Raw genomic sequence first — 26,592 nt, forward strand, 5'->3', positions numbered from 1 at the left:
AAAAAAAAAAAAAAAAAAAAAAAAAAAAAGTGTTACCTGTCTCATAGCATTGCTACCCAAAAAGCCTGAATGATGACCCTGTGCAGGTCTCCAGGTATGTCTGCCAAGATGAGCCAGCTGCTAAGTATTCCCCAAACAACTGAAGACATTGGCCTGGTATGTTGTGCTACTGAGTAGCAATCAGACGAATGTCAGGGCATGTCTGCCAGAGGCACTGCTCTTTGTTTCATCAAAGTTAATGATGAGTCAGTCACCCTTCCAAATGGCTGGTGGACCCCAGAACTTCTTGTCTCTTAAGACCGCTCCTGTTTCAGGAACACCAACCCATTTCACCAGCATTTAGGAGGCTGAAAATGCTCAGCTTTCATTTCTCATTAATTAAAAGTCCCTGGTCCCAGACTCTGGTGCTTAATTGGTAACGTTCCAAAATATATCTTGATATAAATGTTCATTAAAGACAACTATTGCATTTGTTTTTTTGTTGTTTTTGTTTGTTTATTTATTTGTTTGTTTGTTTTTTTGGTACCAAAAAGAAAGACAAAGTGGACGTTTTCTCATTTTCAAATCAATTTCTCTTAAGAGGAAGATTGATTTGACATGTCAGGTCTTGCTAGCTGCTCAAGACACTTATATAACTTTTCATCTTTTATAAGAAGATAGCCTGATTTTCCCTTTTCATAAATTTGTATCAGATAAAATAATGTCACTTCCACTATCCATCACCAGACTTATGGACAGCTGCTATATAGTCTTGCCTTAACTTCTAGGTGGTTGGTTTCCCTTCGAGAAAGTAATATCCTTTTTCTACCTATCTTAGCAATGGCGTTACTCTGTCCTTAACTAAAGGGTACTTACAACCTTTCAAAATCTGTACATGCTTTTTAGCTGAAGACTTTTTTTTAAAAAAGTTTGACCAATAATTGCCTTAAAAAGATGAAGTACCTTAAATTGCCTTTACCTACAATCTCAGTTTAACAGAATTGATGAGTGTTTTCAAGTGGTAGTTTTTTTTGATGCAATTCTTACTGTTTTTTACTGAAAGTTCTAATAATTTGGTAGTTTGGGAAGAAAGTACATTAGGTCAGAAAAATGGTTGCTGTAGTAGATAAACAGCTCAAAGGGGTGTGTAGAAAAGGCAAGTCACATATTTTCAAAACTTTTTCTAAAATTTATTTCATTGTAAGCATATTGTTTTTTGTGGTTGGGTCCATCACATTTTTGAGCACTGAGTTGATTAATTAGTTAATGATTCTTTATCAAGTAAAATTTATAAAGAGATGATTTAGATAGCTGCCCATATATAAATTACGATATAGATTGACAAGCCTATGTCTGATTTTAACTTTAAGGAGTAGCACATCTAACTGTACTACTGTGGGTATGATTAGAGTGATCAAATAAAGGTAAGATGTTTAGCAAAGGATCTTGGAGAAGATGAGTTTTGAAAGAATTTTGAAAGAAAGAGGATGGACTCATCTGGGCTGGGGAAATGGAAATATCATTCAAGTTGAATAAATTGACGGATGGCTAAGGGTAGAAGGGATACTAAATCTTCTCTTAAGATGGTGAAGAATTGCCTCCTTCTTCTGCGGAGTGCAGAGTCTGCTTCTGCTCAGAATGGTTCTTAGCAGAGACTCAGAATCAAATCAGCATAGAATGGGGAAGACTGTCTAACTCATCCCGCATGTCACACCTTGTGAAACCGAGCCCTGAATAATGAGCTGACGCTCCCTCAGCCAAACAGGCCGTGCGGGAGGTGGAGCCCAATTTCTAACATAGAGCTTATTACACTGCGTTGCACTAATCCATCACCCCATTGGCGGTCCATCTTCAGTACCCTAAATATTTTAGATTTACAGAGGAGACAAATGCGTCCATTGTGTAGGACTTCAGCTTATGTAACTTCCATTACCCACTGATTGTTTTTGTTTGTTTGTTTCTATTACTAGCTATTTCTTCTTGGGCAGAAACTTTAGTAATCATTTAAGATAAGATTTCTTTCTAAATTATGATTGACCTTGATTCTCTGCCACACTGGTATATTTTACCTGTTATTTTTTAAATGTATATTCTTTAACAGAATATTTTAATTTTTTTTAATTAAATTTATTGGGGTGACAATGGTTAGTAAAATTACATAGATTTCAGGAGTACAATTCTGTAATATATCATCTACCACATTGTATGTTCACCACCCAGAGTCAGTTCTCCTTCCATCACCATATAATTGATCCCCTTTACCATCTTCTACCACCTCCCTCCCCCCTTACCCTCTGGTAACCACTAAACTGTTGTCTGTGTCTATGAGTTTTTGTTTCTTTGTTTGTCTTGTTTCTCTGTTGCTTTCAGTTTTATATCCCACATTAGAGTGAAGTCGTATGATTCTTGACTTTTTCTGTCTGACTGATTTCACTTAGCATGCAAATTTCAAGATCCATCTTTATTGTTGCAAATGGCAGTATTTCATCTTTTCTTGTGTCAGAGTAGTATTCCACTGTGTATGTATTCCACATCTTCTTTATCCAGTCATCTATGGAAGGACTGTTCTCATCTTGGTGTGTTTTCTTAAATTGAGATGGAACTGACCTTAAAAAATATGTGTAATTGTTATGGCTGACATATATATATGTAATATATATATAATATATATTCCTGAATTTATTTCCTGATTAGCCATTATACTACGCTACCTGATTCTAATAGTTTTCCCATTCATTTTCTTTGAATTTCTAGGGAGATAATTACATCATTTTTAAATACCATTATTTTCTATGTATATATTCATATGTGTATGCTGAATTTTTCTCCAAAATAAAATGTTTTTCTAAATATTACATTATGAACATTTTCTAAGACCATTAAAATATTAATTTAAATTACTGAATTATTTTCTACTTATGTAGCATAATCTAATTTTGGAGTCTCAAGTTGTGCTTTTTAGCATTTATAAATAATGCTATAATCATCTTTATAAATGTATCTTTCTCCATCTCTGATAATTTCCTCAGAATCAGATTTCTAGAGATAGAATTAATGGGTTAAAAATAGGACCGTTTTTAAGCCTCGTCATGACTATCATTATGTTGTCCAGTTGCTTTCTAGAAAATATTTATTGCTCCATAATCCCAAAGGCAATGTATGGGGATGTCCATCTCACTGGTACACTATTATGTCTGAATTCTGTCACTTATTTTTTTACTAATTTGATAAATGATAAATGTCATTGCTTCAAGTCACATTTTGCTTTGATACTAGTACAGTAGCACATTTTCTCATGTGCTAATTAATGATTTTTTATTTCATGAACTCAGTCCATCTCCTAATTTGAAAATTTTCATATTGATTTAGGTAATAAGAACTATAATACCTCATGAGTTATATTTGGGGCAGACATTTTTCCAGTATCGTAGTTTGTATTTTAATTTCATATACACATAAACCTTTTATTTTAGTATGGTCAAACCTCTTGATTATTTTACTTCTCTGAATTCTTTCATTTCTGGCAAGTTCTTCTTCATTAAGAGGTCATACAGAGAAAAATGCTAAACTTTTTAATTAATAAGCTTTGTTCTTTAGAGAAGTTTTAGGTTTAAAACAATACTGAGGAGAACCTGTAGAGAGTTCTTATATGCTTTCTGTCTCCACCCATGTACCATCACCCCCAAGACTGACATCCTGGATCCCAGTGGCACATTTGTTACAACTGATGAACCTGTACTGACACATCATTGTGACCCAGAGTTCGTAGTTTACATCAGCATTTGCTCTTGATGTTGTACCTTCTATGGGTTTTGGCAAATGTATAATGATATGCACCCACCATTGTGGTCATACAGACTAGTGTCCCTGCCCTAAACGTCTTCCGTGCTCTGTCTATTCATCCCTCGTAACCCCTGGCAACCTAATCTTTCTCCCATCTCCATAGTTTTCCCTTTTCCAGAATGTCATGTAGCTGGAATAATACAGAGGACAGCCTTTTCAGATGGACTTACTCCACTTAGCAATATGCATCTAAGATTCCTCCATCCCAAGTTGTTAGTCCTGCGGTTAGTTCAGTTCTTTCCTTGACTGTTGGTTTCTTCTTTGCTGTGAGGTTAATATGCCCTTGGAAGCTTAGCATCTCCTTAACCTCAATTTTCAGCCTTGGTCATTTTTGGGGGGCCAGACTCATTCATTGCCCTATTACAGTGCAATGGGAAGGTACTGGGAAAGCCATTGTGTCCGTCCTTGCCATCTTCATACTCTCCTTTAGGTTATGCCTTTACTATCTTGGTCAGCTCAGGCTGCTATAACAAAATAACATAGACTGGTGTCTGACAAATAGCAGACATTTACTTCTCACAGTCTGGAGGCTGAAAACCCAACATCAGACATGCTGGTATGGTCGGGTTCTAGAGAGGACCCTCTTCCAGGTTGCAGACCACTGACTTCTTGTTGTGTCCTCACAACGAGGGAAAGAGAACTAGTTAGCTTGCTTACATTCTCTTCTAAAGGCACTAATCCCATTCAGGAGGGCTCCACCCTCATGACCTAATTATCACCCAAAGTCCCGATTTTCTAATACCATCATATTGGGGATTAGACTTCAATGTGTGAATTTGGGGGGCACAAAAACACTCATCCATAAAAGCACCTTTCCTCTGGACTACTGCAAAAATCTGTCCGCTCAGCCACAAGTGCCTTCCTCTTCTGGTCAGTCTTCCACATGGGTCTAGAATCATCCTTCTAAAATACAAGGCCCCATCAGACTTGAATGTGTGCAATAGTTTCTCATTGACCATAGGATAGAGTTCAAATTTCTCAGCGTGTACACCATCCATTTGTCACAAGGTTACCTGTCCCAGCTTCCTCTCCCCACACTTTTCTCCAGGTTCTGCATCACTGAACTTCTTCTGTCTTCTTTCCATTCCATACTCTCTTATGACTCTATTATTTTGCAATTGTTACTGCCCAGACCTTCCCCCCCTTCCTCTTATCACCTCAGAAGTCCCAATTCAATGTTTTTCACTTTTGTGAAGTGTTCCCCTCATCTTCCTTAGCATTTTGTACATACCTCTCAATACACATTAACCTCTAATAAATCATATTTATTTAACAATCTGTAACATTTCCTGAAAGCAAAATCTAAGCCTTATTGATCTTTACTTTTCTCTCCTCTTCAGTGGAACTGACAGACAGTAGATGTTGAAAAATGTGTCTTGAATGAACATTAAATGAATACGCTAACCGGTGTGCTCTGAGAATCCTGAAATGTCTCTACTGCAACACTTTTGACTCAGTAATAACAGCAATCTTTTCAAATCTAATCATGCCACTTTTCTGCCTAAAACCACGCAAAGGATTCATGCTTCACTCAGCTCCTAATCTTGGTATGAAATCCACAGATTTTATTGTCTTGCTGACCCGTTCTTCTTCTCCAGGCTCATCCTCCCCACCCCAGCCACCCTGACCCCCTCTCTTGCCTGAGTGCTCGCGGTCTCTGTGAGAGCGGCTTCTTCCACCCGCGATACTCTTCCCTCGGCACTGGTCATCCGTTCTTTCCTCCAGATTCACTTCTCATCTTACTTCTTACTTACTTCTTCAGGGTCCTTTCTCCAAATCACACTCCCCTAGTATCAACTCACATAGGTGGCTTTATACATTTCATGGTACTTATTTCAATGTGTAAGTTAGGTTGACCTGTGTCATTTTTGTTTAATGTCTACTCTGATCACTAGCTTTTAATTTCCTGTATGGCAGGGACATCATACATTTTGTTCTAAGGTGTATTCCCATCATGATGACTGAGACTTATTTGTCCAATAAATATGAAGGAATGAGTGACAAGCCTTAGGATCAGTTTTTTGTAATATTTCTCTTTTTTTACTCTCCCTTTATTTTTAGCACCGATGCCTCATACTTATCTAGTAAATATAATATTCTGTTGACTCTTTGACTGGTTTCCTCTAGACCCATACTGTTATCACTTTTGAATCATGGCAGTTTTATATACGAGAAATTTCTAGCTCTCAAATGAATAGTAAATCGGAAAATTTGGTTTGTTTCTTCTATTTTCTTTTTGCCCAACAGAGTTAAAACTAAGCTGTTCTTTGCTGATCTGTTTTGGATTTCTTCAAAATCCTTTGGCAGGGAGCTGTTATTAGAACATCTTCTTAAAACCTTTACTGTGAAGTTAGGAATAAATGTATTTGCAGTTCATGCTCAGCATCTTTGTCTTGTTGTTTCTCCCCCTACAGACTGACTTTTATAATCACCAGCACAATGCTACCCAGAATGTCTTCACTAACCCAATAATAACCATGCATTTTATCTTAGATTTTTAAAATCTGATTCGATAGAGCTAATTTAGTTTTCCTAAGCTCTGGTTTTAAATCTAATTAAGACATCTTAAATTGCTCAATTTCCATTTGGGTAGCCCGCTCTGCCCATAATTTTCAGGTTTTAAGACTTCTCTAATGAATTTCTTCCATTGCTTTTCTGCGAGTAAGCTCCTCTTCCATTAAGCTCTGTCAGACTTAGTCATAAGGCAGATTGTTAACTGACCAGTCTTGTTAATTAAGAGCAAAGGACAATTTCTAAGAAAAACGCTTTGGATACAAGGTAATCTTGAAGAATGGCCTATCTTTTGGCAAATACCCACTTATCCTTTTCTCAGTACAGCAGGTTGTGAGTGTTTTGCAAACTGATTTTCTTTCCGCTCTTCCTCACCTCTTTTGTCTCTGACCTCTCAAAAGCACCCACCCCCAAAATAAAAGACCTAGTGAGCAGCCACATACTGAGAGCTGGAGGCTGGAGGAAACCTGCATTCAGTTGGCCCTTTGGCCCTAGAGTACAGCATGACTTGCCAGCCCTAGGCCTGCCTAGTTGAATTGATCACTTCCACTTGCAATCTGCTTCTGTTGTCCTGTGGCCTGTGGACCTGAACTTGAGCCTCGATTTTGAAGGCATCGCAGGAAGGTGTACCATCTGGTCTGCCGGCCCTGTGTCCAGAGAGACTTGGAATCACGGTGCAGAGAAGCTAATTATGTGCAGTGAGTGTTTCATGATTTGCTATTCTAGCCAAACAAACAAAAATAAATTACTGAAATATTTTCTTCTCCCTGTTCATCAGATTGAAAAGTATAAAAGGAAAAAAAAAATCCCTCAATAGTGACAAAAAATTATTAAGGAAGCTATTGAGCCCATTTTGCATCATGGATCTTGCGTATGTTCTATATTATAATCCTTTTGGATCTGAGATTGATAAGAATATTTAATGTGTTCCTGCCCCATTTTACAGCAGACGGGTTTCATGCTATGTGCTTTACTGTGTGTCTGCACACATTACAATCTTTAGAATTTGAGATTATTGGCTTAGTTTTTATTCTAACTAAGACATATTTATGTTTGTACCCTTATTGAAAACCAGGGGCAGAAGCAAATTTTTAAATCTTACATCTGTTCTTAGATAATTTGATAATGTACTCATTATTTTTTACAGTTACTTCTGCAGATGTGCAAGGATCGTTTGTTTGCCAATCCAGATATACTCGTAGTCCAACCTGTACTCAGTAGCTGTTACATAGAAATTAATTTTCCCCTAAAAGCCAATCCTTAAAAGAATACTTTAAGCAATAATATTTCAATATTTGTTAATTCTGTAATATATCTATTGCAGTCACGTAAAATTTGATTTGAAATGCAGTGTGAATGACAAATCTATTATGATAAAAGAAAGCCTGGAAGCTATAAAGCAAGCATGAACATATTCATGTGGGGATAGTTGTCTAAATTCTAATTACACTAATGATTTTAGATTAGCCTTACTAGTTATCTAAAAATAAATGCCTACAAAGAAATGGTCTTACTTTGTAATCTGGCATTAATTTTCATGCATAAATTTCCCATTAGAAATTTTAAGGATAAAAGCTATCGCCTTTTTTTACTATCTCATCTGTTGTTTATATATTGACAAAATATAAATGCCAATTAAAATTTTTGAAGTAAGTGTTCTGTTAAATGTATATTACCCACTTGTTAATCCATCTGGTAGACCACTAGGGCTTTAAAATCTAACTCTAACTATAAATGTACAAGTGCTACTTTGTCCAGTTTTTCGAATGGATCCTGAATTAAATAAACACTGCTGGATAGCGACCTATTTCCTTGAAATTTTAGTGCCTCCTAACTTCTAGAACACAGCCAATAATATTATAATTAATAATTAAATTATAATTTAATAATCAAATTTTTGCCAAAATTGAGTTTACTCCCACCAAATCGCTAAAATGTATAGATCCGTGAACACCAGATACTTTTAAATATTCTGTGAATGAAAGTTTGCACATGTGGGCCGGTATGCAGTTTAAAAAAAAAAACAAGTATTATATAGAAAATAAAAAAGAAGTTTTTCATAAAGCAAGTGTGTATATGAAATGATCATTAGGGACAAGGACATATAATTTTTAATTGCCCTTTCAAATATCACATTGCATATATACAAATTATAGTAAGATGGACATTTTAAAGTCTTCTTAAAGAGAAGTATGTTTCTCCATACAATCCTTTTAGTATATGACTCATCATTTCCTAATTTATCTGTAAGTCTAGATTTTCATGTTAATATGGCTTAAATGAAGGGATTTGAGGGTCAAACAATAGCACTGAAATGGACTGTTGAGCAAAAGTAGACCTGATCTCTGAAGAATGCAGTGATCATGATGTTGTTGATATGTCATTTACATGAATAAGGACATCTAACAGCTCTCAAGTGGAGTATCATGGGAAATAAAATCACTAGTTCTCAAACCATTTAGGACTATATTAGGATCAACAGTTGAATGACAGTCAGAGATTTATTCTTGTGATATATTTTTCTGAGTCAAATAAACTAACTGTTCCATGTTTCTAATGGAACATATAAGTGGATTCAATAAATAAACCATTAGGACCTATATAACCATAGCTCCCAAACAGGAGTGCACATTTCACAAGAAACACTAAGAACCGTCCATGGCTGATGCATTAAGAAAAAAGTAACAAAATGCCTACTATATATTTTCATCAACTATTAACTCAAAATGTTGAATGACAGTAGAACATGTACATTAGTTATAAATAAATTTACCTTATTTGGAGTGTATGCGCAAAGATTGTTTTAGGAATACGTGATTGAAGGTCTAGATAACTGCTGACGGGACCTTATTATTTATGGAGTGAAGAACTAGTCTATTAAAAATTCTAACTACTCTTTCTACTTACGACAATAAGTATATATCTTAAGCCAAGGCTTTTCCTGGAAGGATGGTAGCATTTAATTGTTCAAGGGATTTATTAAGCAGAAACTAATTGGGTGTCCCTTGTCTAGGCCCAGAAGCATTCTGTTCTTTTATGGTCTATTGGTTTGTCAACAGGCGTCTTCCCCAACCTATAAATTGCAATTTATAGGTGGAAATTGAAGACAGTTGCCAGGTCTTCCAGGCATTTTCATGTCCAAACACCACTAGAATTCCTGCTGAGAAGGAAAGCATCTGTTAGTGTTTGCTCTCAGCTCCACCCCTGTCACCTTAAAGTTTCACCGAACTAAAAACTGGTTCCTTCTCATCAACTAGTGAGAGGTCCCTTCTTGGCCTACATCACCCTAACATCTTCAAATTGTTACTGTTGTTTTCACACAAAGGAGGGCAGCAAAGGTTCTCCGTGTTCTCTGTACCCAGTAGAACCCTACGGAGCTATATAAAAAAAAAAGTGACTTCACCTTCCCTCCTCTAGGCCCATTCCTCTGAATAACCAGTGTTATGTCAATATCTGCCTCGTGGCTTTCTTCGCTGTGCTCATACAGACACACACATAAACATATTTTTGCATTTTATCAGCACTTACCTCTTCTTTCCCTCCTTGCCCTCTCTCTGCCTCCCTTTTTTCCCTCCCTCCCTTTTCCATTCCTTTCCTAAACTGGAATGATATGGTCTGTGTTGCCTCGTTTTGTACAATGCATCACACACACTCCGCTGATGTCGACACCTATAGGATCTAAGTCATTCTCTTTCGTTGCTGTATATTATCCCATAATGCAGATGCACCCATTTTATGTGGTCATTCCTCTAAGGATGAACATTCAGGGCTTTTCCCGTTTCGTGCCACTCTTAGTAGTGCAATCAACTGCTTTGTATGTACTTCTTTACATATGCTCCCTTAAATATGTCTGAAAAAAATCCCCCCTCGCTGAGATCGCTGATTCAAAAGGTATCTTTGCCTTCAAATTATAATGCACGTTACCATATTGCTTTTCAGAAAGGTGATGGCGTTAAATGTCGCCGTTAACAGTGCACAAGTGTTTCCCAACATCCCTCGGTATCCTTACTAGCAGTAGATTTTGTCAATGTCTTCCATTGTTTTCCAATTCGATGGGTGAAAATAGGATTCGCTAATGCTTTATGCGTCATTCTACCACAGCAGCCATCAGAAGCACCAGGGGAACAGACAGAAGGTCTGGGTGACAGAGGTTGTTAAGGGGATGCTTTAATAATTCATGTTGCATGAGAAGGTTTGGGCACGTGTGTTCACGCCTGTGCCTCCTTGCCCCGAATTACAATAATACTTGTAAATTTGGTCTTACCCTCAGAGAAATTCTGGGAAACAGCCAGCTGGAACTTATGAATGGAGGAGGCGGACAGAGCAATGAGAATATAGGGACCGGTATTAACTCAACCTTATCATTTCTTAACTGATTCTAGAGGAATTCCATACCGCCAGGGTCATATGTTTACAAAGAGTTCAGCTTCTCCCCACCCCGATTTCTGCAATACTGAGATTTGTTATCCTATTAACTCACTACAGGATCTGTAGTTCATTAATATATGTCATTTATGGGTGCTCCCAGCTATAAATGAGAGTGAACAAGTGGGTGTCGCCCTGGGTCTCAATGTAATTAGAAGGTTCGATTGAGCACGCTCCATGCTCGACAGTGAATGACCCGCCAGGGTAGGTAGCAACCCCCCTAATGTGATTTGAAGAAAGATTTGTTAAACGAGAAGAACAAGAAAAAACAGACAATGAGAATAATAACGAGGATTATTAAAAGGTTTCCAGTCTCCTATTATTTAGCATCTATTAAATACACTTTTGTATATGCAAAAACAATACATCTCATTTCTAGCCACCTAAATTCACAAAGAAAGAAAGAAAATATTTTGAAAAAAAATCAGATACTAAGTTTAACACACATATCTTTAAGGAACAAAGGCAAGTATGTCAGTTAGGATAAATAATTTGAAATGCATAGCTAAATAGCTTAGTTTTCCTGGCTTTGCTACCCCTGCTCATTCTCTCCACATTCTGGCTGTCTTGTTCCCAGGGCTTTCTTGGTGTTTGGGGGGCGTGGAGGGGGAGCAGGTTTATGAGAGTCTTTCTAAGAGTCTTTGTCTGATCATTTGAAATGCCTGAGGACAAAAATTTCAGAGTCTATAAAAAGCTCTGCCATCCTCCATATTACCTACGTGAATCAGGCCTTTGGTTTCAGGTATAAACACCTTTATTCCTCAGCACACAATGATAGATGGAGCATACTACCTCCTATCCAGGCATGTTTTCTACACCACCCCCTAGAATGGGTACCTGGGCTGTATCTTTTTTGCTACAAAAATTTGTTTGGTTTCGTTTGGCTCCTTTGACGAAACACATGTTTTTCTGCTATGACCACTAGAAGGGATTCCGTTACCTGTTTTACATACTTCTTCTTTCCGGAGGCGCTCTTCTGGTGACATTATGAGCCAGGTGGCACTGGTACAAGTCCACATTCCGAAACAAATTTCCAGGTGAGTGCTTCCACCTAAAACCCACCCCTGTCGAGGGCTCTAGTGTTGATCTGTACTCTGTTCTTTTGAGGCTAACTGATGACATGATAAGTGTGTGGCCTCTGGCAGGTCACAAAAAGCTCCTATGTCATGGAACCAGGTCCTGCTTTGCTTTCTGAAGTTAGGATCTATGAGAAGATCACCACTGCGGACTGTGATCAGTTGCTCTCGTGCTTTCTGTTCAGCTTTTATTAACACCTACAATTCCTCTTTGCAACAGGAGGCAACCCCAACACTAGTCAACTTTCACACCTGTGTTGTCGCGTGCTGTAATTTTCAATCTGGCTGGGAATCAGAGATAAGCATTTATTTATATAAGAAATACTGAACTATAAAAGCTGGAAACACAAAAATTTAGGTTTTTTTGTCCCAAGGTGGTATGAGGTGAGACAGTTGGAAGGAAGATGAAACTTTGTTTCTCTCAGGGGTTGGTTGTCTTCTATTCTGTTATCAGTCTCCCTTACGAGGGGTTGCTGAGAAAATGATTTGATACTTCTTTGCAGGACATAATTGGGCTAATTTGTATGTGTATTGCAGAAGAGGAAAATCTACCTTCTGCCCTCTTAGGTTCTGTGGCTGGGCTTGTGAATTAAACCAACATAAGACAGATTCACAAGAGAAAAGCATCAAATTTTATGTAATACTTTTATGGACACATGAGAGTCCTCATAAGAAAAATGAAGACCCAAAGAAGCAGTTAGAACCGAGAGCTTACAGACTCTTTTAACAAAGAATGATAAGTTTGTGAAGAAGTGACAAGACCAAGGGATTTGGGTTAAGGACAGTAAATTGTGGGAAAGTGTCCCATAAATTTATGGGGAAATTAATGGAAGATGAGGGTTGTTTTAGGAGGTTTGTTTGTTAGATGCATTTCACCGTCGGTTCCCAGCCTCCAGTGATAAGACACTTCATTCCCTGATACAAGAAGGGCACCTCTCTCAGGTGAAAGCCTATGGCCTGCTCTTAGGTAGAAAGGGGGAGGTCCGAGATACCTTTCTACGTATGCTCTCGTAAGTGCCTTCAGCTGAAAATAATCAATATGTCAAAGGGGCATATTTGGACACGGCCTGTTCTAAACACCTTCAAGATGCAATGTGGGTGTAGCCTGGAGCCCCTCTTAACTTCTTGTATTAATATGGCGGGTATGTCCTGATTTATGTGTAGTAGCCGGGTCTTAAGTGATAGACTGCTGGGCTGGGGTGGGAAATGGCTGTACTCCTGAGTGTGCTATAGAGATTACCACATCTGGTGTATTTTTGCTTGAGACCCTATTTTAAAATTACAATTGAGACTTACTTATAATTTACAAAGAAGATTTCAGGAAGTGTTAAAAATAAATTGCATTAAAAAAAAGGACCTAGAACACTTGAAATGAACTCAGAACAATGAAATTATAAGGAGAAAGATGTTGGAAACTACTTCAAATGGATTTATTAATGTAGACGGTCACTAAACTTAATGCAAAAAAAAAAAAAAAGAAAAGAAAATAGTTTATCTAGTTGCTAGTTGTCACTGTTTGATTGAAGAGAGCTTTCATATCCATCTCAGGGGCCCTCACGGCCCAAAATGGTAAGTAAATGAGTGTCGAGGCTGGGTGGATGTGCACCCAAGAAAATGGCACAGCTTTTGCTTGTCCATACCAGGGAATCAAACTAAAACCAAACTGAAACAAAATCTCTGCTGGACAAATAAGACTGGAGCTGTGGATGGTGACAGAGACCAAACAGCCAATTCCAGAGCGAGACCTAAAATCCAGGAGAAAGTCACCACGTGGAGCTCTCTCTTTGGCATTCTGTCACATAAAGTACAGTGAATAATGTACGTGTTATTAGATTGAAAAAGCACAGAAATGGCCATTGCTTTAAAAGTCCTTTCGAATATTGAAGGTCTGAAACAGCTGAAGATTTGATATTATTGTTTTTGCCTTTGTGACCATACTCCGAAGTCTGTAGAAATCAGACATGCCCCCACAGGGTCTAAGAATGCCGCTCAGTGGCAGGACATTTCTGAGAGTCCCACTTTTCCTTGTTGCGGACTGAATACGAGTATCTTCCAGGATTGGGAAGCAGTCCATTCCAGGTGTATTGCTTCCCCTTGTGTTTGATGGGAGGAGATGCCGATTGTACATCATCTGTAGAGTTCTCAGAGCACAGCAGTCAGGAAATGGACTGCAAGGAACAGAGAAAGGCCTTCTCATCCTTTCTCCTGCTGGCCTGATTAAAAGTCAGCTTCTCGGGTCAGGAAAAAAAAAAAAAGTCATCTCCACGTCGTACCTGGTTACATCATTTAAATGGTCAGAATAAACTGAATGCCTCCCCATTGTCTTACTCTTCGATAATCTTTAGGCTCTATAATCTCTCTGATTGTCGATTGGTGCTCGTGAAAAACCAAACGTTTCCCCAGGGTCACTGTTTCATGTCTGTGATGTGCCTTTGCAGGTTGCCTGGTACGCCACGTGAGATAGAGTCAGCTCTGGGTGAGTGGGAGGGAGCTGCAGAGCACAGGGCTTGGGCTGCAGAGTCCTGAGCCAACTGATAGCCACCAGACCAAGTAAAGCTCCAGAGGAGATGCAAAAAACTGGCCACCATCCGTCTCCTTTTAGTCTGTGAAACAAGGAAGGAAGGCCGGCTTGTCTACTGAGGAGAGCGGTGAAACCTGTGACCACTAACTGCAGGAAAGGCATGTGTCAGTTGCTGGGAATTCCAGGATGCCTGACTTGGCTCAGATGTTATTTAGCAAAGACCCTGACTATGCCGGGATGAAGCCGGTGCAGTGCAGATGGCGGCTAATGTCGCAGTGACAGTGGCTTTGAAGTCAGTTAGTGAGGAAGCAAGTTTCTCAAAACCCAGCTGGGATCTTTAGATTCAATTAGGGACTTTCACCTAGGCCACTAAGAAGTCTGGAAGCGCTGTTTGTTTCAAAGCACTAAGCACTTTAGACTGCGCCTGGCAAGAAATCACACCTAGGCACCTCTCAATCAATCAGTGACCCCAAGTGTCTAGAGAACAAATAGAGCTTCCACAGGCTCTTTCGCTCTAGTATTTGTGTCAGCCCAGGGCATTCTTCCTTGAGTGCATGCTTATTTTTATACTTGCGATTGCAAGTCTTTCTAGTTTTATTCAAATATTTGTAATGTCTCATAATAGTCCTCTTTGACAGATTTTAATCTTACATACACCATCTTACCCACCGCGTTGGCTGTCTGTGACGTGGCCTGATGTGCAGTATATTTTGAGGACATGAGGAAGCACGTTTGAGACTGAGACCGTTACCACAGTGTGGCAAGCAGAATATTAGTGGTATCTTTCCAAGATACACCTCCCCGTTCCCCAGTCCGTCCCTAGGCACTGCCAGGAGAGGACTTTGCAGACAGAATTAAGGTTAATAATAGCTGACCTTAAAATGGGACAAAGAGCCTGGAGTTTTTCAAGTGGGTCCAGTATAATCACATGAGGCTTTAAAATCAAAAGAGAAAGGCTTGAGAATCAATCGGAGATTCGGTGAAGAGGGAGACAGACAGGGAGTGCAAGCCTGAGAAGGACCCCACCCTTTTGGCTGGCTCTAAAGGATGGAGAAAGGGGTCAGGAGCCGCAGGCAGGGCGTGGCCTCTGGGCTCTGAGAAAAGCCCTGGCCCGGCGCCAGCTTGGGGACAGGACCTCCGCCCTCCCCTCGTGTGGAACTGGATTCAGCCCACGACCGCCTGGATGATGTTTGCAGGTGGAGTCTCCCTCAGAGCCCAGGCAGCACCTGGATTCGGGCCTCGGGAAGCCCAGAACAGAGGGTCCCGAGCAGCTGGTCCCACCTTCTGACCTTAGAACCAGAAGACAATAGATCTGCATGGTGTCAAGTGTGTGCTTGATCTGAGCGGTTTTAAGTTTGTGGTAACATGGCCGTGATCAAAAACTGATACATACTAGGCTAGAAGGCCTCGGAGTACCTCATGGCCAAGGCTATCGGATTCGCCTCTAAGCAGTCAGGAAGAGAGATGGGTGAAGGGAAGAAGGGAGGCAGAAGGAAAACAACAGGCCCCAGAGAGAAGGGCTCTAACATTAGAAACAGTGGGGGCTTCGTAGTCTCCTCTTGAGGAGACTGCGACCCCAAGTGGCTTTCTTACATACCTCATGGTAGTAGTTTCTTGCAAGCCTGAGTGTGAGTCTGATGCTTAAATATTTTCACGGCTTTTTTTTTGAGGGGTGGGGTGGGAGGATGTACATTACGGCCTTCTTTATTATAAACTGTATACTACTGAGTACATTATTTTTATGGATAGCGACAGGGTTGTATGTGCAAAGCCATTCCTGCTGAGCTTTAGAAAAACATAAGGGCTGTTCAGACATCTTTTGAGTCCAGGCCGTTTCTGCCATCTACGCGGGTTTTAGAAATGCACTCCCATGTGAGCTACACTGCTGGCCTGCATGCTGCCTCTCCAGGTCTCTTGAGAACCTGAGCTTCTAGAAGGAGATGGTCCACAGGAAAATAAAGCAGCCTCCCCTCCTTCTCTTGCTAGGAAAGTGAAGAGACTCCTGTGCACGCTGTCAGCCATGCAGACCCTCACCTTTCTCACCTTTCTCTTTGCGGTTCCTGGGACACCACGGGTTGTTCCTTTCGTACCCTTTTCTCACACAAGGTAACTTGGGATGTGAGTGATAATCTGATTTATTCTGTGAAAATCAGGAGGTAAGAACATCAAGCACAGGTGTGGTTTGCCCAGCGTGTGCCCACCTTGGGATCCCCTGGGCAGGAGGACAGAGCTGATGGAGGTGAATACCCTCACCCAGGATACCCTTTCAAATCCTTGTATCCTCTCGCGGCTGCTTTCTGGCACTTTCTCCAATCTCTGTCATTTCCTGTGGAGACAGCTGTGGAGGCCTCCCACAGATTGACTCGTTTGAATAAAAATACTTTTCTTCTGCCCTGAACAACCTTCAGGCTCCTTCAAAGACGCATTTAATTATACATCTTAAAAAAAGAAGAAAAGAAAAGAAACAAACTCAGAATTTTGAGGATTTTAGTTCTAAAACCAAATTTATTATGTTCAAAGGTTTGTGTCTGAATAAAAGGCAACTATAACATTAAAATATTAATCCACTTTATGCCGTTTAGTGATTTGAATTTTTCACAGCGGCCTGTATTTTATTTTTATAAGAATACGGCTTGTATCTATGAAGTCAATCAAACTGAAAGGAATATCCTTTGCTTTTAGAATCCTCTCAGTTGAGGTTATTTTAATGGAGAACACCCCCTGTCCCCTGGTACATTTTCTGAGCTGTATTCAAAAAGCACTTACGTTTGCTTGAAGCACTTAACAGAAAAAAATAGGTAAATTGAAGACTCACAGCTAAAGCAAAATGATAGGCAACTCTTTCCAAATGTAAAGTGCTTTGAAGCTGTTGAGTGTTGAACCCCACTCCTCTAAGTTCTCATTACCCCTAGAATATGAAACATTTGGTGGTATCTATGTTTTGTCTACATTGTCTAAGTTGATTTGTGAGTTTAGGTTTAGCCCCTCTCCTTTTTATCATATTAAGTCAAGACTCTTCTAGGTAGAAGCTGATCCTTTTGAATTTCTGCTTCCTTACTTGTGAAAAGGCTATACTGTTTACCTTTGCCAGTCTTATCGGGTCAGAAAGCTCCAATGATGTAACACACAAGGTTACAAACTCTAAATAGCTACACAAATGTAAGAGGTTAGCGCTGACGTTCTGTCTCCGTTGTTATGAGCGATAACTGCGGACCGCAGATGCTACAGAGATTCGGAAGGCACAGAATTTATCATTGGTCAGAACCCAAGACTCAGAAATGTCAATTCCAACCTGGAATATCTTACTTAGGTTCGAATCGTTGATTCTAAACATATAATGAGCACTAGTTGAGATACTGTTAAATCTCCTGCCCTCTGTTAAATGCTCAGGAATATGGGTCGGGCAAACGAATGCCGGCTTCATGTATTTGTGTGTCATCAATAGGGCATCCCTCCAAGACCTTACTTAATGGTAGCTTGACAAAAATCACATAGACAGAAATTATGCGTCTGAGTGTATTTAACTGATCTCTAGAGCTGGATTCTGTCATTCTTCGATCCTCACATGTGTGAAAGAATAGCCAAATATCTTCCACTGAAAGGCTGTCTCTGAACCACCTTAGAAATCTTCAGAATTTCTGTCTGTCCATAAGTTTTCATAGCATCCACTTTACTCTTCAATTTTGTTATCAAAGTACGGAGGGGCTACTGGGACAGCTAGAGCAGTATTTACTTACTTCGGTACTATGCCACGTCAAGAAATACTCCACCTTTTATCATCTTAAGACAAGAACTTAGTATACGTGCTTCACAGTGAGTGACCAGTTCCAAAACCGGAATTTATTTACTAGAATGCTCCCATTCTTAGGATAAGCATATCTGTAGATTAAGTTTAGACTAACAAACAAATGTCTCAATTTTGCTTCCTAAAATAAAGAACATTCCAAATTTTGTATGCTTTAAAGATCACTTCATGAATGTCAGTATTGCTTTTTGAAAAGTCAAACTATGGTTGCACAAACATACACAGACTGTATATGCAAATGCATTTTTATAAAACAATTAGGGCGTAGGTCATTGTGTGAAAAATGGATAGACCTTTCTAGAAGAACAGGAGTTAATAATTTATCCCAAGCATCGTATCGAAAGAAAACATAGCCAATTTGAAAAATGTTGGGAGATAAAGCATACCAGTATTATTCTTTATTTCTTTTATTAATGAATTAGGATACAAAACTCAATAAAAATTACATTAAAAACTCATAAACATTGTTCTAATCTTCTTTCTTCATCAGTCATGTTCAGGAATCTGACATTTCTATTTAAATGGTAGTTAATAAGAACAGGATTTTATTAGTGAGCCAAACAATACGTGGGCACATTCCTTTCCTCACCAGGCATCTGTTGAGTGCCAGCCCATGTGTCAGGTACTGGTGACTCCGTGTTGAATAAGATGCATGTCTTGCATATTAATTTTGCTGCAATGTTCGGATATGTTTTCCAGTGGCTTGCACTATCAACACCAAAGATGTTTTGAATGCCATATTTTGCAACATTTTGTAATACATTTTTTTATGTCATCAATGCCATTAGATTCTAATTTATCTCTACTTAAATCTAATTGATGCCACTTCATATGCTTTGAGAATTTTTTGCTAAAATTCAATATAAGGGTAAATGTATTACCATATAACAAAAGCTTTAAAATAAAAATAATTCACTTATGTTCAAGGCAGCTCAAAATGTTGTTAAATGCATAAGATAGTCAAAATATCAACTTTTTATTTTTTGTGGATTTTTTGACACAGTTTGAAAACAAAAACTTGAAATCACTTCACGCAGTGAAGGAGTTAAGATTCAATGGCCAATGGAGCTACATAAATATGAACTATTTAAGGGAAGACTAGGGTAAAATGGGAAGAACATGGGGTTTTGGAGATGAACAGATTTTATACTTGGGTTTCACCACTTCTGAATTATGTAACCTAACCTTTCTATGCTTTGGGATTTCATCCGTAAAACGGGGATACTATTTTCATTGCAGGCTTTTTTATGGATTAAAGAAAACATATGCAAAGCACAGAGCCTAGAGCTAAATCTCATCAAGTGGAATATATCACCTGTAAACTATTAGGTCGGTGCAAAAGTAATAGCGGTTTAAAAGGTTAAAAATTGCGAAAACCGCAACCACTTTTGCACCAAATTAATACAATAGAAAAGGTAATACTATGATATGGGCATGGACAAGAAAGAAAGAGTGATTAATTTGGAGATGGGGACAGATAAGGAAAAGGTCCTTTAGAATAAGGAAGTGTTCACAACAGAAAAGAATTCCAGGCAGAGAGATTTTCATAGGAACTTATGCTGAAGTATGAGGAGTGAGTTGCTTGGTGAGGGTACGAAACAGTTGTTACGAAGATGGTGAGTGAATGGTCCTCAGTCACAAAGAACCTTTTATATCCTGCAAATGATTTAAGATTTTTTAGCTATAGCAAAGGGAATGAGATAAATAGATCAGAGCAACATTTTGAAGCTAGAATTTATGGAATCCAGTGACCATGTGGAATTGATGGAGAGAAAGGAAGAGACTTCCAGATTTCTGATTTAATTAAGTAATGTTGAATCATTCATCAGAAGAAGGAATTTAGGAGAAAAAGTAGGTTTGGAAGAAAAGCATGAACTTCATTTTATTCTGTTCAATCTGATTTGTCAAGACCTTAGACAGGAGAACGAGCTAGGTTGGAGAACAGACTTGAGAACGCCGAACGCTTAGCCAGAGACGTGGGCACTCTCAAGCTCTAACCGGGCTGTGTTGTCCACTGGCTTTGTGACAGTGTGTCTTCCCTGTTTTGCTCTCTAAGGGGTTGGATGTAGCTTCACTTTCTAAATGGGAAATCTCATAAATGTCTGGGTCTTAGCTCTAAATTTTCTCATAAATGAAATTCAAACAAAAAACAACTACTCCATATCCTTCATAGGGTAGTTTTCAGGATTGTATTTTTTGATAACTGAAATCCCTTTAAAATGTTGTACAACCAAGCAGAGAATGACAGATACAGCAATTAAAGACCAATTAGATTCACACAGCAGAAAGGGAACTATTAGTAACTTCACTGACAAGGACTGTTGTTTATAGCTACGTTGTAAAGCATGATGGTTCATTACGAAGCAGCATAACGGTGAGGTGTGTGGGCTCTGAATCAAACTGCCTGGATTTGTATACCAGCCACTGATCTCTTGGACTTTGGGCAAGATATTTAACCTCTTTTCTAAAATACAGTCCTCAGAATATTTACCACACAGGTTGAGAAGATGAAACGAGTGTATGTAAATTACACAGGACAGTGGCTGACTCTTGTTAAGGCCTGGGTGTGCCATAGATATTTTTACTGTCATCTTCAGGGGCAGTAGCAGCAGCATAATCACTGTAATCAGATGGCAGGAGTTTAGTGCAGGGGGGACACTGGACACAATCATATCAGTCTCATAGGTGAGTGGAAGGAAGCCCCGAACCGTCAGGACATGCAAGCACGTGCACCTAGCAAGAAAGAAGACTGAGGCTCAGAACTGCTCAGCTTCGTGCACGGCTTACCACCCTTTGTTAAATAAAAACTTGTGCCTTCAGGAGGAGGTTAAGCAAAAACATAATTTTAGTTGATAATTAGTATGCCTTGCACACAATAGAATTGGACATGTTGTGCTCTATTAATGAAGTTGCCAATGGTCAGAAGTTCCTGTTTATGTAAATTCCTTCAAGTTGAGTATGAACTATTATGGGTCTGTGTGTGTGTGTGTGTGTGTGTTAGATAATATTCATAATATTATACATATATGTTCAGATAACATTTAATAGTTACTCAGTAGTAGTTTGCAGACTGCCCAAGATTCAATGGGAACAAAACACCAAGCTATTGTAAAGTACTTCTTTGATGTAATGTCGACTTTATAATATATTCTGATTTATTGGGTAAATGGAACTCAGACTTTAAGAGATTTTCTTATATTGTAAGCTTCCAAACTTAAAATATTAGACCTCAGGCTGAAGTTCTTGAACACTTGCACGCATGCACCCAAAGCACGGATAGCCTTCTAGAACATTATTTAATAACACTTGAGTTTCATATAAAAGATTTCCACCTGCAGAGCCAAGAGCATTTCATAAATATAGATGCTGCTAATCAAAGCCTTGATTAAGTAGGTGGGTTTTGTATTATACCCTGAAGATAAATAGATTTGGATTCTTATTGGATTTGTGTAGACTACTTGAGGGGTTAGATAGAAGTGATAAAAATGAGCACAGATTTTTATCATCCCATAATATGTGGTACCAAATGAAACATTTGTGAGTATTACTAGAAACAAACAATAGCTGAATCATGAGACCCTAAGTCTGAAAAACTAAGATAAAGATGGCAAATTAAACAAAACAAAATAAATAATATTTTAAATATTAGTTAAAAGACCTAGAGGAATTAAGAGAAAAAAAATGGAACTGATCTAAACACGTTTATACAGTCTTAATTTAAGCACACCATGAAAATAAACACATAGTTTTGCTTGGAAAATGTAGTTTATAATTATTTAATTGGGAGTTTCATTCTCCCTTTTAATTTATGCTATCAGTCCTTCTTCCCATTCTGCGTTCCTTTAGCTCTAAAATTCACTTTTTTTTTTCTGCTGCAGTAGGACATTTGTGTAGTAAAATCATTAGGGCCTAGCTTACTAAAAAACTCTAAGAACTTCATACTATGTAGTTGAAGAAATTCATTGTGACTATAACAACCTCGCACTGCTTCTGTTACTCCGTGATCTTGCTGCCTTGGGTTTGCCCAAGTGCATGAAAGCAACCTTTCATCAACACACGTGTGGAGTCCCTTTGCTTAGCTCTGGCGTGTGGCGCTCAGACTCCGCAGCACTCTCCCCCTGCTCCTGAATGCTCACACCTCTGCGTATCAGCCAAAACACAAGCATCCCGTTTTCATGTGGAGAAACGTCCACATCACACACTGATGGCTTGGGCATGACGGCGACTTTGAGGCCCGTCTCCGCCTCATTTCCCTCTGTGGGAAGTCATTATACACCATTTCTGTGACATAGGAATCATTCCCCACTGAGGAAAAATAGGAGTGGGATTGAGAATGCTGCTTGACTATTCGTCAGAGCTGGTCCTGACAAGAATAAAGTGAAATTGCAATGTAACAATCTCTTGGTTAATTTCCAACAGAGAGAGTCCAATCCTGCCAGTGACATCAAGAGTGCTATTTTTTTAAAAATTAGAGATTGTTGTCTTCCGTTAATCTACACTCAAAAGCATAAAAAAGAAAAATAGCTGATGTTCTGAATTCAGTATAGAAAGTATTTTTCTGTCTAGGAAGTTAGTTTAGATGAAATTATTTTATCTGCGGAAACAGTACCGTTAATTGACTTTCCTTTGGGTATAATTTTAAAGTGTTCTTTTTTTTTATCTTGAACTCAGTTTTAAAAAGTACTAAAAATGTACCTTAGTAGAGAATTAATAAATATTACATTAGCCTAGGGCAGTATCTATATGGAATTAAATAAATACTTGAGTATTTACTTGAAATTTCTGATCTTTCTCTACAGAATTAAAATCTTTAGCTTCTTTGTCTACAATTAACTACAGTAATACATGCTATCCCCATTCCTCTGGTAGCTCCCTTTGATTCAAAAATGTTTTAACTTGATATTTTTAAATAATCCAAAATCTACAGAAAATTAAGAATTATCATATAGAGTACAGACCTAAAGTAATGCTGCAATTTTTTTCCTGCTAAAATGATCCAATCATAAAGATAAAATAGTTTGTCCTCATTTTTTTGCTCAAGTGAGAGAGGAAGTTTCAGTTTAAAATGGGAATTAGTTATTAGTTATTGAATAAAGTACAAAAAGAAGATGGTTTACAAAGTTAGAAAAATTCATTAGGCACCTTTTTTCACTCAATATCCTTTGATTTTTATGACAACTTTTTCACGACGTACTTGATCATGGAAAAAGAGGATGGTGTTAAAATGAGTGGAAAAAACACTTTACTGCAGAGTCATTTCTCTTACTCAGTTGCATGCTGCTTTAGGTCTCCTAGGGGGATTTATTAAGCAAACTAGCTGGCTAAGAAAAAAGCAGTATCATTTGAAAATGACAGTTATATGAGTATACATATATTTTGATACCCTAAAAATAAGCTTGACATTTGCTTGACTTGCCTTTTTAATGAAGGAGAAATGTGTAAGGAAACATAATCTACATATAGAATTTTACTTAAAAATGGAAGAAAAATAAAATGGAGCCACTACAATCTCATTCTTTCTGAATGATGTCTTAGTTACCTTGCGAACAAGATCTCATCATTCATCTTCGTGGAATACTTTTACAGATTAATGTACATGATTTCAAAATGAGGTTTTTCTTTTCTTTCTTAGGCTCTTTCTCCTCTATCACTTGCTCTATTTCTTTCACCTTTTCCCTCTCTTCTCCTTTCTCCCACTCATCACTCATAGATACATTGAACAACATGTCACTGACATACGTGCATATGTGCCAAGCACACACTACAGAATAAAACAGATGTGGTTCCCATCCCTGAGGAACTTAGAATCTAGTAGACAAAAACTTTAAGTAAATCATTACAGTCAATTAAATCTTCAGTGATTAAAGAAGTCAAGGGCGAAGGATATCAATTGTCAGTAATTGATAACAATACTGCAAACAATATAATGTGTATATATAAAAATTAATTTTTGCACGTGGAATATTGAGTAAGTATGGCTGAGTTGATACCGTGTTTCCCCCAAAATAAGACCTAGCCAGACCATCAGCTCTAATGCGTGTTTTGGAGCAAATATTAATATAAGACCCAGTCTTATGTTATGTTATGTTATATTATATTATATTATATTATACCCAGTTTCATATTATAGTAAAATAAGACCTGGTATTATATTATTTTACGTTATATTGTATTATGTTATACGTGGTCTTATTTTACTATAATATTAATTATTTTATATTTTAATATAAATATTTTAATATTTTAATGTTAATGTGCTTTATATTAATTTTTGCTCCAAAAGATGCATTAGAACTGATTGTTTGGCTAGGTCTTATTTTTGGGGAAACATGGTACCTGAAGACATATGAGTTGCTATGTTTCACATATGGAAATCTTCTTTGCACTGAACAATTAGATGAACATATGCAGTTTGGGGCTTTGATGAGGCTTCTGGCCAGTGCTTTTCTCCTATTGTAGCTCATTCTGAGATAGAATATCCTACGAGTAATATCATTTATGTTTTCTCTGTATGTTAGAATACTATGCAGTGATTCAGCAAATCACTGAAGTGATTTGCAATACTGAAGTGCTGCCCTGAAGTGGAAAGATGTAAATAATCTAAGTGTGAGTGAAAGAGGTCAGTTTCATACACTACACCACTCTATGTAGAAACTTTATACAAGTACATACATATACAGAGGGTGCCAATATATATTTATACACATTTTAAGAAAGGAAAAAAACTGTAATAAAATAGTAATAATATATATCGATAACGAAAGATGAATACAAGTCACGTTTGACTTCTGCAAATTCAAGAGGTGCTCAAAGTGGTTACCATCAGCATCCAGACACTTCTGATTTTAGCGAACTACTGCTTGAACAATGCTGACCAGTGTCCACTTGTATACTTTTTTTGGCACCCCTGGTTTATCAGTACATATGTATGTATATGTATGTATGTGTGTATATGTATATTTAGGCTCATTTCATTGACAAATATATATGACAAGAGAAATAAGTCTGAAAAGAAACACACCCAACAGGTATCAATGATTCTCCCTGGAGAATGGAAATAGTCAGAAGTAGCAGCAATGTTCTAAACTCGAATATTGGTGAAAGGCTTGAGTCATTGGCTTATGTCTGAGGCAATCTCTGTGTCCAAAGGATTAGAACACTGTTATTGGGTGTTATTGCATGTTATTGGGTGGGCTCACCTTCAAGCCATGACAGGAGAAGGTTGGCTTTTCCCAAAGGAAAACCGGAGTGCTGCTTCCAGCAGCGTTCTACATGCGGGACAGAAGTACAGCAGCTGTCCCTGAGAATACTTTCCAGATTTCTTGATTCATTTACAACATCTGTGTACGACTTTAGTAATCAAAAAGTCACATATGGCAAATCTTAAAACAAAAAAACAAAACAAAAAAATACACAGATTTTCAATTTTAATTAAATTGTTACAGAAGTCGAACTAATACTTATGCCAGAAATCATAAATATAAAACTACACAGTAAAGAAAAAGGAAAATTGATTTTACACCCACCCTTCACCTGTACAGACACTTTAATGAATAAGCCAGTATGCTATTTATAATGAATTGCCACCCCTTCTTTGTTTATGAATATATTAGCCTTGATCACATTTCTCACAAGACTAATGCTTGTTTGAGGATTTTCTGTGATGTCATTTTCATTAGTTGCTAAAGTTATCCTAGAATGAGCAAAGAAAAAAAAATTGTCCATTAAACTTTATGGTGCTTTTGGCTTGCATGCAAAAATTAAAGTATTTTGCAATGTTGTAGGAATAGAGAAAATTGCTAAAAGTAATAATGTTCTTTAAAGGACTAGCAATCCAACAGAGAAATAATACACTTACTGGGCTCATTACCTGCCAAACAAGTTAAAAACATCCAAGAATATGGGGTGGAGCGGGGTGGGGGGAGACAGGCGTGGTCATTCACCCCAGTCTCTGTCTTCTGTGCCCCCAACTCAGCATCTCTTGTCATCCCAGGAAGGTAATGGTGCTCAGTGTGGCAGGCCTGACTGAAATGGAAGTGGTTTCAGCTTTACCCATCTCAGCACGTTTTCAGGGAAATGGAAGCGTTTAATGAGTGATGGCACCCATAAGTGAAGTTTGACAGAGATTGGTTATATTATTACTTTAAAGAAAACCACATATTTGAGACCCAAGCAATTTCCCAGTCCTATATAATGAATCTGGGTATCTCCCACCATGACTAACTCACTCTCTAGTTAGGTTCTTTCCAGCTTCAAGCTCTTTGCAGCTAAGAAGCAATGGCCTCCTAAGGATATTTGAGGCCCATTAGAACCCCCATCATGGCTGAAGTACTGACAAGCAGCTGTGTGCATTAGATTTAAGTATTTGTCCCCGTCTCAACAACTCAGCATTCTTTTTAGGCTGCTTGGTAACTAATGTATCCAGATAGGAG

The 26,592-nt window shown here is 38.2% G+C and overlaps 1 protein-coding gene across 2 annotated transcripts in view; it reads left to right on the top strand.

The window, feature by feature from the left end:
* Positions 1–26,592, top strand: part of IMMP2L (inner mitochondrial membrane peptidase subunit 2) — a 722,895-nt gene that overhangs the window by 593,762 nt on the left and 102,541 nt on the right. Inside the window, exon 7 of one of the 2 annotated variants that reach the window (XM_081079270.1) lies at positions 16,342–16,461. The exons of the other annotated variant lie outside the window; for it this stretch is intronic. Coding sequence (XP_080935396.1) covers positions 16,342–16,461 — 120 coding nt within the window. The remainder of the gene's footprint in view (positions 1–16,341; positions 16,462–26,592) is intronic. 2 annotated transcript variants of the gene reach the window in all.

This window comes from Rhinolophus hipposideros (assembly GCF_964194185.1).
Source record: "Rhinolophus hipposideros genome assembly, chromosome: 18".
Taxonomy (NCBI): Eukaryota; Metazoa; Chordata; class Mammalia; order Chiroptera; family Rhinolophidae; genus Rhinolophus; species Rhinolophus hipposideros.